The 14,836-nt window shown below is 50.8% G+C and overlaps 1 protein-coding gene across 7 annotated transcripts in view; it reads right to left on the bottom strand.

Annotated features, from left to right (window-relative positions):
* The window catches only part of Mtmr4 (myotubularin related protein 4), a 23,017-nt gene extending 8,718 nt beyond the window's left edge, over positions 1–14,299 (bottom strand). Inside the window, exons 1-15 of one of the 7 annotated variants that reach the window (XM_050156812.1) lie at positions 14,282–14,299; positions 12,920–12,958; positions 8,958–9,047; positions 8,526–8,642; positions 7,727–7,809; positions 5,914–6,074; positions 5,703–5,799; positions 5,396–5,509; positions 4,159–4,355; positions 3,798–3,926; positions 3,173–3,284; positions 2,515–2,710; positions 2,102–2,287; positions 1,853–2,023; positions 1,494–1,648 (exon numbers count right to left, since the gene is read on the bottom strand). In XM_050156812.1, the coding sequence (XP_050012769.1) occupies positions 1,494–1,648; positions 1,853–2,023; positions 2,102–2,287; positions 2,515–2,710; positions 3,173–3,284; positions 3,798–3,926; positions 4,159–4,355; positions 5,396–5,509; positions 5,703–5,799; positions 5,914–6,074; positions 7,727–7,809; positions 8,526–8,642; positions 8,958–9,047; positions 12,920–12,922 (1,811 nt within the window). In that variant the 5' untranslated portion in view covers positions 12,923–12,958; positions 14,282–14,299. The other 6 variants (XM_050156808.1, XM_050156811.1, XM_050156810.1 and 3 more) reach the window with 6 other exon arrangements.
* Between the last annotated feature and the right edge of the window lie 537 nt (positions 14,300–14,836).

Here is a 14,836-nt window from a genome sequence, read left to right as displayed (position 1 = left end):
TTTTTTTTTTTTTTTTTTTTTTTTTTGCTTTTTGAGAAAGGGTTTCTTTGTGTAGTCCTGGCTCTCCTGGAACTTGCTTTGTTTACCAGGCTGGCCTCAAACTCACAGAGATCCATCCACCTCTGCTGGGATTAAAGGTGTGCCCCAACAAGGCCCCTCCAGCAACTTTTTATAAAGGAATTACACAATAGCAGAGCTGGCTAGTCCCCGTGCTTCTACCAAACTTAATGGTAAACTCTTCAGATATACCATTGCTAGTAGGTCATAATCACTGCTTATGCTGTCTTATCACTGACAACTGAATCAAATGCAGTTGGGGAGATGATTCAATGGTTAAGAGCACTTGCTCTCTTGTGGAAGACCTGGGTTTGGTTTCCAGCACACACATATTAGCTTACTACCTCCTGTAACTTCAATTCTGCGAAATCTGATGCCCTCTTCTGGCTTCCTCGGGAACCAGGCATGAACACAGAACACAGACATGTGTGTAGCCAAACCATCCATATACATAAAATAAAAACAATATTTTTAATTTATAAAATAAACTGTACTGTAATGCCTACAACTGTAATATTGTACAATTGTAGTATTGTATAGCCTACAGTAACATGTGTTTCTTTCTATTCCCTTTGACTTTAATCCTAGCACTCAGGAGGTAGAGGTAGGAAGATTTGTAAGTTCCAGGCCAGCTAGGGCTACATAGCAAGGTGCCTTGTCTCAAAATAACAAAATAATGTCCTTCTCCCCTCTACCAATTCCAGAGTTAATTTTGTTTCTTTTGTTTTCTTCAAAGCTATCTCTCATATATCTGTTTCTTTGTTCCTTTCTCCCATAATACTTTTTCTACACTCATAATTACCTTTATTCTAAGCATATATTTGTCCACTTAAAAATCTATTCGAATGCTTATTATGGCCCAGTGCTATGGCATAACTGTAATCCCGACATTTGGGAGACTAAAGCATCAAGGGTTCTGGTCCAGCGCCAGTACACAGAAGACCCTCTCTCAAAACAAAACCACATCTGGGACATAGAAACAGCCCCGGTGCCTGCCTGGTCCTTCATAAAAATTTCCTATGTAAAACAGCGCCAAGGAATTCTTCAAAAAATTTTTCATAGTTTGAGAAAAAAGCATTGAAATCTATCCCGTGACAATGGACTTGGCTCAAAAGACCCTAAAATAAGAAATATAAGAAGTCTGAGTTCTTTGTTAGACTTTATAGTATTCAGCCAGTAGACTGTAACTTCAAAAAGCACACCTTTAATCTCAGCACTCGGGAGGCAAAGGCAGAGGTAGGCAGATCTCTCTGAGTTCGAGGCCAGCCTGTACAGCAATTTCTAAAACAACCAAGGCTACACAAAGAAACCCTGCCTTGAAAAACTGACAGAGAGAGATAGACAGACAGACAGACAAAAGGAAGCTTTGAGGTGAAATGGACTAGGAAGCAATTCCTGCTTTCCTTGTGAAGAGAGGGGAAACAATTATTTCTCACCTGTCCAGAGAACGGCCAGAAAATTCCTGGCTCTGAGCCACTGGGGAAAGGTAAAGATCCATATTTTCCTCTCCGAGTGTGCATGGAGATGATGCAGGCAGATAAACAGCTGTCCAGAGGTGCAGGGCCCGGACATGACACACAGGATGCAGGACCTAGGGAAGCAGCCCAGTGTTAGTGTTCTGAGAGCCCTCATTCGTTTTCCTTCCCTGAACATTTGGCTCTACACTTCTCACTGACTCAGAGCCTCCTCTCCTCTCCTTCCCTCCCTTCCTCTCTCTTTCCCTCTCCTCCCCCCCTTCCCTCCTCTCCTTTCCTCTCCCTATAGGACTTCTAGCAGGAAAAGGACTCAGCCTTACCATGTCCGAACCAGGCGTATAGAGGAAGTTATGAAAGTTCTTGTTGCCAGCTCGCAGGAGTGCCCACACAGAGCATGTCCGCTTATAGATGTTGCGCTTCTCTCGCTCAGAGGGGTTGTTGGCCAGGAATGTGCCGTAGAGACAGGAGTATGTGTGTTGCACCAGTTTTACCTAGGAAGCCCAGACAGTGTGAGCCTGAGGGCCTTCTGATACCATTCTCCAACCCTGGCCACGGGCTTTAGGACTTACCAGAAACGCTTCATTGAATTCAAACAGGCAAGGGAACTGCTTAAGCAGCTGATGAACAGAATCAAGCCACTGGAGGAACACTGGACACTGTTCATTTTGGTCCTCTGCATTTTCCTGATGGCCACAGCGATCTCCAAATTTGTGCCCAAAATCCAGCCAATCAGACTCCACTAACACTTGGAAGCCCTGTAAAATGGCCAGTCTCAGCACAAGGCAACTCTGGAAGGACTAGGGTCCAGTTTTCTAGGGGACTGTTTAAGGCTGGGAGCTGGCAGCCACAAGAGTCAAGCCCGGAAGAGGACTCAAAGCACTAATGTCCTCCATTGAGACATTCCCAGCACACTCCCAGAAAGCCTGAATCATCCACCCCTCTTCCCTCATTTCCTTTGTCCTTCCAAATCCCTTCTCAGTACCTCCAGGGTCCTGTAATATGGATCCAGTAATATTTTAGCCAGGGCTACGATCTGTGGCGTACGGTCCCAGCCATCAGAGCAGTGCACCAGCACAGGCCGGCCTTCCCGATCTACTGTATTAGCTACCAGCACAGCCGCTTTTAGCATCACTGACAAGTGCTGCAGCCATTTGGTACTTTCCAGAGCCGACAACCAGCTGTGCAAGAGCAGAGAGAAACGGAATCACTAAGGATTGGGGGCTACCACTATGTCTCTGCCTCCTCAGCCAGCTCTAGCCCACAAAAGCCCCACTGAGGGTTGAAACCAAGTCTGACTCATGACCTTTCCGCCAAGAGGTATTTGATAGAAAGTTAGGGAAATGAGACACAGAAGGAGCTTCTTAGACTCAAAAGGGGAATTGTGAAGTATCACCTGTATACTTAGCCACACTTCTCCCCAGTTCTCTATTTTCTTTGGTAGAATAGTGATCTCAGAAAAAAGAATCCAATGGCCTATGACCATGGCAAAGCGTCACTCCAGGAGTGGAAGAAGTGTTCTTGGAGTGGCGCACTGCACTCAGCCCCGCTCAGACACTGAAGTCTATATAACTTCAAACTTCCCATCTCCCCCTCAGATCTCTAAAGATGTGCAGTGCTGGAGTCTCGAAGGGAGCACCTACTTGCTGGGATCTGGCATCTGACTACACACGGCCCGGAGGTACTGGAAGCTGTTCCGGATGGCATGGATGTTGGCCATTCCCATAAACACGACCTCACAGTTAGGATAGTACTCTGTAGACCGGAGAGGAAAGTGGAACATGCAAATCTGTCCTGGAAACAACCACTTAAGAGCAGTTCCCATGCACAGAGCTCCCCTGAACGGACAGAACACTCCAGTATGGCAACATAGTAAATATACTCTTAGACTCTGAATTGCCCCTTTACCTCTGGATAGCCAAGTGCCACTACCCAAACAGTAACTCAAACACTATGTTCATAGCAGCAGCACTAGGAATAACAATATAAATTCTCAACAATTGGTAGCTGCTGTGAGCCAACAATCTTCTCTATCTGAGTGCTAATCATTCTGACAACCTCTCAAGGTATGAATCATCCTTATTTTACAGATGAGAAAATAAAACTCATGGGGTAACTTATACTTCACAATCAAGGCTAGGAAGTGGCAGACCCTGGATCCCAGCAGATTTATTTGGCTCTGTCAAATCCTCAAGCTGCCCTCAACCCCCTCCTCACCAGCACTGCCCTAGAGAGAGCCCTGACTGTAGACATGAGTGATCACAGTACCTTCGCACTCACAGCCGCCACCCTTGGCCCGGTTAGCCACTGCTGCTGTGTAGGACCGTGCATCCAGGATCAGCAGTTTTTGAGGGGCTGCTGTGCTCTCCACCCCAGAGCATGCAGTTAGAGAAGAATCTAAATACATAGCAGGAAGAAGACTCAGGCTCAACTAGTCACGCCACGGCACGCTAGTCTTGGAGTAAAAGGAACTGTCTTTCAGGCTCTTCAGACCTCCACCTCCCATAAGGCAGGACCCCAGGCACTCTGTTTTGTCATCCTTCTCCCATGGTTTCACTGGGGACTTCCTGGGGGCAAGAGGCTAGCAGGGGGCCTATAACTGGGGGGACGGGCACCACCCAAGCCTTACCGAAATCAGTGTCACACGCCTCACTGGCATCATTGGTCCCGGTGCTGAGGGAGGCCCCACTGGCCCTTGTTCCGGGGTCTAAGGCGCAAGCTTTGGCAATAGATGTGACCAGGTATTCATCATCAGCATTGCGCCAGCCCCACCAGCTGATCTCAGGCTGGCTACAGCGGGCAATGGCAGCCCCATTGCGCAGGTGTCTGATAAAACAGAAGAAATCATAATGCCCTTGGTATTCCAAGCTTCCAGAAGCTTACCGCAGAGACCTCATGGGGGCCGACCACGGTCTCCAGAGCCAGCAAGGGCTACAAGCATATCCAGGCCATGTAAATAGCTACCAAGAGCCTTCACATCTCTAGAGGACATTTTTTTCTGAAATGGATGTGGTATTCCCACTGTGACCTTGACTCATGGAATCTGCACAGCACCTGCTCCAGGTTCAAACATGCACCAAGAGAACAGCCCGAGTTAAGAACATGAACCGCTCCAAACCTCATGATCACCATCTATCCCATCTATAATTGTTGAGAAAGGATCTCATTCTGTAGCCCCGGCTAGCCCGGAGCACACTGTATAGACCAGGCTAGCTTCAAACTCACAGCGATCCACCTGCCTCTGTCTCCAGAGTGCTGGGATTAAACGTGTGTGCCATCATACAAAGCTTATTTACTTACATTCTGATATAGGAATTGGCCAACTTTCCACTACCGAACCAGCCAAAATTTCTGACTTTGTAGGTCACAGGCAACCTCTGCCATGTATTAATAACCCCCAAACAGGACATGCTGACACATACTTGCAACTCCAGCACTCATGAGAGAGAATGCTAGCAGAAAGATACTTGGACGCCTAGTGAAACCATGTCTTTAAAAAAAGTAAAACCCTAACCTCATAAAAGAAGGTATAGGCCAGCTTGCCAACCTCTTAGTAAATACAGTATTTTATATATACACTAAGGGAAAAGGGGAAAAAAATCTTAAAACCAACAACCAAAAATCAATTTCCTTAAAGCTTTAATCTTTGGGTAGAAAAAAAAAATCTGAGATTGTACCTAAGGTTTTATTTTTGTTTTGCTTTTTAAGACAGGGTTTCTCTGTGTGGCCCTGGCTGTCCTGGAACTCACAGAGATCCCCCTGCCTCTGCCTCTTGAGTGCTGGGATTAAAGACGTGCAGCACCATGGGTTTTCATTCCTAGCTGCATAAAAGGTGGCCTCCTACTTTCTATCCCATCCTGCCTCACCTGTACACGACAACAGGGATGCGTTTCCAAGACCGGAAAGACGCCACGTTCTCCAGCTCTTTATCTGTGATCCACACAGGAACCAGCAGCTTCTGGGGGTAACTAGGGCACAGCCTGAGGAAAGATGGGGGAAGGGTGTCCTGATCTAAATATGGGATAACAATCCCAGGGGATGTCTTTGAGACAACAGGGACAATGTAGGCCCTCCTCCCTCACGGGCCCAAAAGTTATAGCCAGTACGTTTAATCTAAACATAGAGAGAGTTCAGATATGGGCTGTGTTTTAGACCCAAGCCCTGCACCCTCACTTGTAATTGTTGTTGATATCCGAGACTCTCCAGACGTTCTGCAGGTCAAAGCCCATCCTGGCAAGCTCTGCTTCCTGTCGACATCGGATGTGCTCTCCTGCAATAGATGCCCAGCCTGTCAGCGTCTCAGACCACCAGTATCCAGGGGTGGAGGAGGGATGAGAATCATGGGCTAAGAAGCAGATTCCCCAAGAAAATGGCCTGGCCTCACCTGGCTGACACAGGTGGGTATGCTGATCCTCCTCGGTCAGCCCCAGGCACCAGGCATGGTAGGCAAAGGCAAAGAGATCCTCGGGCTTGGCAGGTCTTGCTGTGGCCCGGCTTAGCCTTGAGAGCCACTCTTGGCACTGCTTGAAAGTGGAGAAGTGGCACCTGCCAGGCAAGAAGCCACGGGCTTGGATGAGGCAAGGGGTAGATAAACCATGGGATCAAGAGCATAAAGACTGAGGAAAGGAAGCTACAAAGCAGGAGGTAAGGAAATACTGACCCTGGGAGTAGAGGAGACACTGGCCATCTGAAAGAAGTTGTCTCTTGTGACAACTCTCTTCCCACGAGTGTCTATGTTTACACATGTGCTCTGATGAGCTCTGCCATGTCTCACACCAAACCTTCTGGCCACACGACCAGCCAGTGCCCCCCCCCCCGCCCCCATGAGGCCGAGGTCCTGCTCTTGGCATTCTCATCTCCTTGCTCGTTCTTTCTCTTAATAAAGTCTCCTCTGCCTAGCCACGCCCTACTGAGGTTTTAGAGTTTCAGTCCTACCTCCTCCTTGAAGCCCCCCCAGCATCCCGATGCCACAGTCTTTCCTCTCGACTCCAGATGAGCCTGGAGTGTGAGCAGGAAGTTCTCAGCACCTTCACGCTATGTTTGCCTTAAGCAACTTTAGTTTTCATAAAGAAAAAGAGCAATATGGATTCTCATGAGTCTGCCAGAGACCTCAGGGCACAGAAGGCCCTGACCTAGGCTTCCTTCTCAATGCTGGACCAGCCCAGTCCCCTTTGCTCTATAGCCAACTCATAGCAAGTGCTGTCACCTCAACCCTCAGAGTGCAGCCAGAACCTGACCACGCCTTATTTTGGCGGGGCACCACCGCCTCTCGCCTGAGTCAACTGTGGTGGCTTCCTAACCAGTAACTCAACCTCAGCCTTGGCTTTTGTCCCCATTTTCTTCTACTTGGCTTCAACGTAACAGCTAGAGCGAACCCATCGCATTTGAGCCCTTTGCTCAAAATCCCCCACAGGTTTCTCAGTTTCCCTAAAGTGAAAACCAATCCCAGTCACCGTAACCTCTGACCCTTGCTCTTGTGCCTTTGGCCCACTACCCTCACCCATGCGCACACCTTCAGGCCACACCAGCATCTTGCCATTCTTCTGACCTGCAGGCACGGGTACACACCCACTTCAGGACCTTTGCACTGCACCTGCCCTTTGGCATACCTTTCCTCAAATACCTGCTCAGCTACTTTCCTCGGGTTCTGACTCTAACACAAACACACGTTATCTATGCAATTTTATCTGGTCACTTCTTTAAAGCTATAAGACACTAAAGCCTTTCTTGATTTTATTTTTAGCTTTACACTTATCATTATTTAAAGTATATCACTAATCTATTGATAGTTCCCCCCCCCCAGAATATCTTTAGGGCAGAAATTTTTGTGAGCTCTTTGATATATATATATATACACATTACGTAAACTGTATGATATACTCTGCTCAATAAACTAATGTTACTTAAATGAGATTCCTGTGCCAGATGCTGCCCTAGGTGTTCATACGCATTACCCCGAGCAATCTTCATGATGGCTCCATCAGCTAAATATCATCCCCCATCGTATTTCAGGTCAAGACAGAATGGGTTAGCAAGTTGACCTTCCAACTAAGAATGGAGAACGGAACTGTCACCTCCTCCTCCAATGGAGAAAGTGAAGTGGTATCTTTCCTCTCTTGCTCCAAAGGGACCCTGCAGTAGAGAGGTCTGCACAAGACTCGGGTCAAAGCACGTGAGTGGGGCCCCACTGTGCTCACCTCACCACTTTGGAGTCCTTGCAGGCAATGTGCAACTGGAACATATCACGACTTTCCACACTGTCAATCATCCGGAGGGGCACCTGCAGAGGGAGAGCAGGCTGAGGCTTAGATACACCCTAGCCTGGAAGGTGATGCACCAGTGGGGAGAAGGGAGCCAGCATCTGCTGAGGGTCTATTAGGGGCCCGGTAACTATGCCAGGTGCTTCACACACGTAACCAGTTAATACCATAATAATCCTGAAGGCAGTGATTTTATTCAACGAGGAGAACATCATCACTTGTCCAAGGTGACAGAGAAGTGGCAGTGCAAGATAAAAGGACCAAGTTTGCCTGGTTCCAAAGTCCATGCTCTTCTATTAATGCCACTGGTACCACCTTCCTCTATAAGGCTACACAGGGGGCTGGAGAGGTAGCTCAATGGTCAGGAGCACTTGCTGCTCTTGCAGAGGACCTGGGTTCAGTTCCTAGCACCGACACAGTTGCTCACAACCTCCTGTAACTCTGGTTCAATACCCTCATCTGGTCTCCTCGGGCTCTAGGCTCGCACCTGGTGCACGTGCGTACACGCAATGAAAATAAACCTTTAAAGGAGGTGGGGCCCAAACAAGATAAAAGAAAGGGAGGAAGAGAGACAGACAAACCTGCGCGCAGAGGAATGAAGCAAGAAATACCAAAGCCAAGGAGAAGGGAATCCCAACTGTTTTTAGAGACACAATTAGGTAGAGAATGGGAACCAAACTTTTGCAGTCCAAAGGGACCCCACCTTTGGTGTGAGGCAAATAAGTCAAGAACTTACGTTGATGACAGAGTCTTTGAACTTGATATGCAGCCGGTAGTTGGAGATGGCAATGAGGGCATCAGCTGCCCGGCCCAGGAATTCCACTCCCTCACCCTGTAGCACTGTGAAGGGTACCTGTCAAAGTCAGAGAAACACTCAGTCCAGAATCAAGTGTCTCCCTTGTTTCTCTCTGGAGCCCCTGCTCCCTAGAGCCCCTCAGACAAAGGTAGACAATGCGGGAGAGTCAACAGCCAGTCCAGGAAACCTGACTCTCCTTCCCTAGCCAAAGGCTCCAATAAAGCACAGATCAACAAATACATATATCCACTCCCTTTGGAGGCCTTGGAGGAGGAAGCCAAGCTCTGGTAGATCCTCTAAAGATTTGGGAAGTTCTAACCAGGCAGGAAGCAAACCCTTCCTTCCCTCCCTGAGCCTCCTATTCCTCCTTACCTGAAGATTCTCCTCCTCCTTCACAAGTTCCTTGGGGGGGAACAGATCCTTGGCTTGGATGTACTCCAGGCTGGGGGGCCCCTCCTCACCCTGCAGGGAGGCCATAACCTTGAGTTGCCAGATCCCACCTGGCTCCTGAGGCTTGTTCACTTTCCTCCTCTCCCACAAACCTAGAGATACCCTCCACACCAGATATTTAAAGGTTCTGCTTCCTAGAAGAGGGAAAGGAGCCTGGGCTGGGCTGGGCAGGGTAACATAGAGGGGGTGCTCAGGGAAACACGAGGTTAGCCAAGGAGGCCTTGGGAATCTGTACGGTTTACAGACTTCTTAGAACCAACATTGCAAAAACTGCAAGGAAGAGGGAACGAGGGAGACTTATGTCAGAATGAGACAAGATGACTGGGAAAGAGACACCTGAGGAACAGGAGCCAGGTATGGAGGCTGGCTTACAGGGAGAAAGGAAACCAGGCCCTGCCAGCCACTTAAGCACCAACCTGGTGGGTGGAGACAAAGAGAAGGTTGGGGGGATTCAGTGGCATGCCTCTAGAGGGCTTTGTGAGTGCCTTCAAAAAGGAAGATGTGTTTTGGAGCTGAGCTTATCTTCCCATTGGGCTGACAAGCCCCCACTACCTGCCAAGTGCCAAGCAACCAACTGCCTGCTGATCTGAGGGGAATTCCTAAGGAATACCCATAGCAAGCAGAAGTCACTCTGCTCCCAGCTACCAAGGGAAGGGAAAAAAGGGAATCCACGCTCAGGAAGGAAGCAGGAGACCCAAGGACAGCCAGGGGAGAGAGAAGGCCTGGCAGACACCTCGTGTGTGGGGGGGGGGAGCTGGGGGGACACGACATCTGAGAGGACAGATGGGGGAGGCTGGGAAGGAGCATTAGCCAGAGAGGAGGAAGGGAAGGCTGGGAATGATTCAGAGATACAGAACCCTGCAGAGGGAGGGAAGATGGAGAAAAGAGGCTGTCTGGGGGACAGTCAAGGAGAAAAGACTGGTATGTCAGGTGAACGGAGTGTGTGAGGGGGAGGGGACTGGAGACCTCGAGATAGCTCCTCGTTCAGCTCCCTAACATCCCACACAGCCTACTACGTACATCCTACATCCCCAAGCAAGGATGTAGCGGGTGGGATCAAGATGGAGAGGAGGAGGTACTGGGATGTACCCCTGCAGGGCGGGGCCTGAAAATCTGCAGTCAAGGGCAGCGGCTGCAGAGCCAGAAAGAATCACAGAATTTTCATCCCCGGCCCTCTACAATCCCCAGTACCCGCTTTCTTGAAGCAAGTCTGAGAGAGAAAAAAGCTAACCCGTCTCCCCCATCCCTAAGGTTTAGGGTCGTGCCGGGGTCCTTGGGCGGGGCTGTGGGTAAAGCATGCATTGAGCGCTCCCCCAACCCCCGCCCCAGGCCCTGGCAGAACAGGCCTGGCACTTACGAAGCAGCTAAGCATGGAGCAGGAGACGCGGGCGGTCAGGCTCATGGTCGCGGGCTGTCTGGGCCAGCGCACATGTCCCCAGAGCTGCTGCGCTGCCCGCCAGCCCCGGGCGCCCGCTGCATCCCGGCAGCGGGGCCCGCCTGATGCAGCCGCGGCCAGAAGCGAGCGCCCTGGCGCCAGGACCCAGCCTCTGCTCCCGCGCGCCTCTCCCCTCCTCTCCACAATGGAGCGGGCCCGGCTCCGCCCTCCGGCAGGAGCGCGGAAGGGAGGGGAGCCCAACGACAGGAGCGGAGCGCCCAGGACGCCCCGGCGAGGTGGAGGCAGAGGCGGAGCGGCTCTTGGGGCCCCGCCCGCCGCCCTGGCTCCTCCCGCCCCACAGCCCCTGGGCGGCTGGGGGCCACAACCCCCGGGAACTCTAGGGACATTCTAGAGTGGGCCGAGGGACTGCCCTGGGACTGCTCAGAAAGGGGAAACGAGTTCGCCCACACCCTTTCATTTCCCATTTTTCCAGGTGTGCTACCCTACACCTTTCTTGTCACACAATACTTCCCACCTCTATGCTTGCAGCAGATTCCAAGAGGGAGCTCACCCCAAGGTCTTTACAGCCGGAAGCAGTTCTTTTTTCCCTCCGAAATTACCGCCCACCTAGGCTCGGTTCACCCTCCTCCACTACCTGCTTTTGCTAAACTCTTGTCCTCTGAAGAGAATATTGGTCTAGTATCATCTTAGTGGTCACTCCACATTTCTGTAAGGGGAACCCCTTTTATTTTATGGTCCTCCCCAGCCCTTCTCCTTTAGTCCCGTCTCTCCTTTGATTCATACGCCCTGGTCAATGGAAAAGAACAGCCTACTGGAAGAATGTGTTAGTCTGAGAGAAGGACTGGGATTATGGATCACTGAAGCTATGGAAAAACAAAACTCAAAGCCCAGGAGTAGAGAGAATGAATGGAGTTGAGTGGTGAGCCAAGGAACAAGGAGTAGTGAATGATAACGGACTTAGTGTTTCCAAAAGTAGCGGGAGGAGCTTGCTAGAATTCTCACACTTCCCGTACCTGGTAACGTTCAGAAACGAGGGCTTTGTCTGGGGGAAGTGGGATGAATAGAAAAACCGGACATTTTTATTAAGTACTTTCAATAATGCCCAGCAGTGTCAAATATGACCCCAGCTCTCCAAAAACTAAACCTCCATCCCGTTTCCCCGTGAGTCTCTTAGACTTCCGGGAGGGGAAGAGTGAGATTCACCTAAGTTATTAATAGTGGCGGTGCTAGAGTAAGGAGACGAGGCTGACCCTGAGGCGCATTCTCTTCAGTGTAGACCGAGAGGAAAGAGGAGATGAGGTATCAGTTGGTGGGAGCAGGTGCAGAGGTAGAGCATGCGCTAACTGAATTCATTAACCCGGACTCTTGAAAGAAAGACGGAGGAGGCGTGCAGCCAAAGGGTGAGAACGGTCTAGAAAAGGCTGCCCACACCTCTTCCTCAGCTTACTGTAGGAGCCCTAGCTCTCGGGAAGTTAAGGAATTCCCTCAGCTCGGGAATTTGTCAGGGTTGTGCCGCTCCACCCCGGTGATATTCTGAGAGCCGCCTAGGAGATAGTAGGTAAGCTTCCGTCTGTGGGAACTTAATAGATGGCAGCACCTGGGACCTGGAAAAGGCCGACAGTCTGGGCGGAGTCTCTCTGGCACAGCACCAACAATATATTCATGAGACTCACTAGAAGTTCAGGGATCTGACTTTTTATTTTTTAAAGCCATGGGGTCTTTCTTTGTAGTCCCGGAACTTACTACCTGCGCCTGGCTGACCTTGAATTCAGAGAGATTCACCAGCCTCTGCCCCCGAGTACTGGAAAAGAGCCCCGGTGCCACCACGCCCTGAAGTTTAGAAATCTTAAGATAAGAAAAGCTTGGTTGGCTTTTTTTTTTAAAAGACCGGAATATGGAGAGTTTTAACCAGGAACCCAAGAAAAGCAAGAAGAGGTACAGTGTGTGAGTAGGGGAAGGCATGACATAACACATAGAAAAACCCTAAGTTGCTCAGCCCAGTGCTGTGTGCTGCCTGTTTTTTCAGTCCTAAGAAACCGTAAGCCAGATGCATAACAACTCAGCGTGAAGAGTACGTGACTACCATGTGCAAGGCCCAACACCGCGTTCACCGGTAATACTAGCACTTGGGAGACAGGCGGGAGGGTTGCCACACATCCAAGACCAGCCTGGACTACATTTTTAGTATCAGGTTAGCCAAGGCTTTACAGCAAGAATCTATCTTGAAACAACACCCACCACCAAAAAAATTTTAAAAAAATTAAAAAAAAAAAACAAGAAAAAGAAAAAAGAAAGAAAGAAAAGAAAAAGGTTTAAAAAAAAAAGGAAGGAAGGAAGAAAGAAAAAAAGAAACAATTTATCAGGTCGGATGAACCTGTTAGAGGCAAACAGAGTACCCTGAAGTACTAGGGCCGAGAGAGGTGGGGCAGCTTCCCACAGACAGACTGGAGGATCACACACAGCGGTATGAGGAAATGGGGGTACTCACCATTCTACCTCGGCGAGGGTCCTGGCTGCCTGCTCGTCACTAAAGGAGACAGAACACAAGAGTAAAGAGCACCATTAACATCACCAGGGAGTCAACAAATGTCACAGGTTTCCCCTGGCCTTCTCTACGACTCCTCCTCTGTCACAGAGGGACCCAGCCTCTCGACAAGCCACCACACCAAATCGGGCGATGGGAGAAGCAACAAGTTGGTCCCGCGCACAGTGAAGTGACCCTGCGCGGTGAGAAGGCCACCCCTAAAGTTCAGGAGCAGGAGTAAGTATCATCCACGTTTACTCGGCAGAACTCAACCGTTCCTATCCCACACCCAGAAGTAGAACACTCCAAACCCTGCTCTTTACAGAAGACAAGAAATGCCAACTCTGAAGAGACAGACTGCCCAACTGGGACTCACTTTTAGCCCGGGTAGGGGCATGAATCCACAGGGCTGCTCGGCCAGTCTCTGAGTCTAGGAGTACACCCACCTGACCTGAAACTGGGGGCAGAGTCCAGAGCAGAGGGCAAGAGGGAGAGGGACCACAACCTGTGATAAAGAGCAGCAGGGTTGGCCCGGTCCTGCAGAGCATACTCGCGACCAAGTAGACGGAAGGTTATAGGGAGGAGCCCACACAATAGCAGGAGCAGGAGCAGAATCGGGCCAGCCCCGCCAAGGAGTCAACATCTGTCAAATGGGTCGAATTAGCAAGTATTTCAAGTGAAGGCCTTCTAGGCCCACTTAGGGAGCCAGGCCTGAGTGTCACTGGCACTCCTTCATGTTTGGTATGCCCAGGGGGTGTGCAGCTGAGTCCCACAGGAGGCGACAGCGATTAAAGCCTCCATTGTGATCCTACCAACCTTCCCTCCCTCACGGGGGAGCCCGCAAGCGGCCAGCCGGAGGTGCTGCCTCACGGCTCACTGGCACGCGGCCTGAGAAACGGGGAGAGGAAGCGAGCGACAAGGACCAGGCCTAGGATGCCCAGGGTTTCCTCAGTTAGGGAATCTGGTCTTGGGGTAGGGGGGACGGACCAGGCTGGCAGGGGATCCCAGGTGCCCAGGTTCTAGGGGCGGGGCTACAGGCTCGGAGGCGGAGCCCCAAATGACAGAGGGCGGGACTCAAGAGAGTCGGTGAGGGCCGGGCAGGACTCGGTCGTTGTGGTTCCCAGGCTGGCAGTGCACGGGGTACAGTGACTCACCCAGGCGGCGTCCGCCCGACCCTCCAAAGCCGCGCTCTCACCACTTCCGTCTCCCGCAGCTGCTGAGGCCGCGCAGCTCGAACCCCACCACCGTCCCTTCTCCCCAGCCAATCGGATCTCCAGCCTGTACCCTCCCTGGCCAATGGCCACACGGAGTTCCGCCCTGCCTTACCACGCAGCCGCCGCCCTCACGCTCCACGCTGCTCACTGGTCCAGTGGGCAGACGCCCTCTCAGCCTGTAACCTATCCGGCACCCAGAGACCAGACAGTACCTGGAGGGAGGCGGCTTGGCGCCAGAAGACAGACGCGACCAATAGGAAATCACAGCGCGTCCCTATGGTGGCCAATAGGAGAGGAGTAAGAGGGGTTGCGGACTACGGCTCCGGGGACAGGAAGTACGGCGGCCCCGTCGCCTACTGGTAGCGCAACGGGAGGGCGGGACAATGCAGGGTAGGGTTTGCAGTCACTTCCGGTGACGATCGAGCCCTAGAAGGTAGTTCTCGAATGACTTCCCGGTGGCTCAGCGTTTTAATTCAGTCGGGTTTCTTGTTTCGCTCCAGGAATGCAAGAATGGGAGAAAAGCATGCCGGCTAGGAAAGGGGAAGGACTAGATTTTATTTCATGTCCCTTCCCAATGCTCCATTACTCCCTTGTTTTTCATCTCCCGGTCGATGGAAAAGAAAATCCTCCTGGAAAAATGTCTTATTCCGCAAAAGAAAAGAGCTGC

The sequence above is a fragment of the Alexandromys fortis genome, unplaced genomic scaffold, assembly GCF_014885135.2.
Source record: "Alexandromys fortis isolate MF-2015 unplaced genomic scaffold, M_Fortis_MF-2015_v1.1 scaffold_31, whole genome shotgun sequence".
Lineage (NCBI taxonomy): Eukaryota > Metazoa > Chordata > Mammalia > Rodentia > Cricetidae > Alexandromys > Alexandromys fortis.
This window is presented reverse-complemented; position numbering and strand designations above follow the sequence as displayed.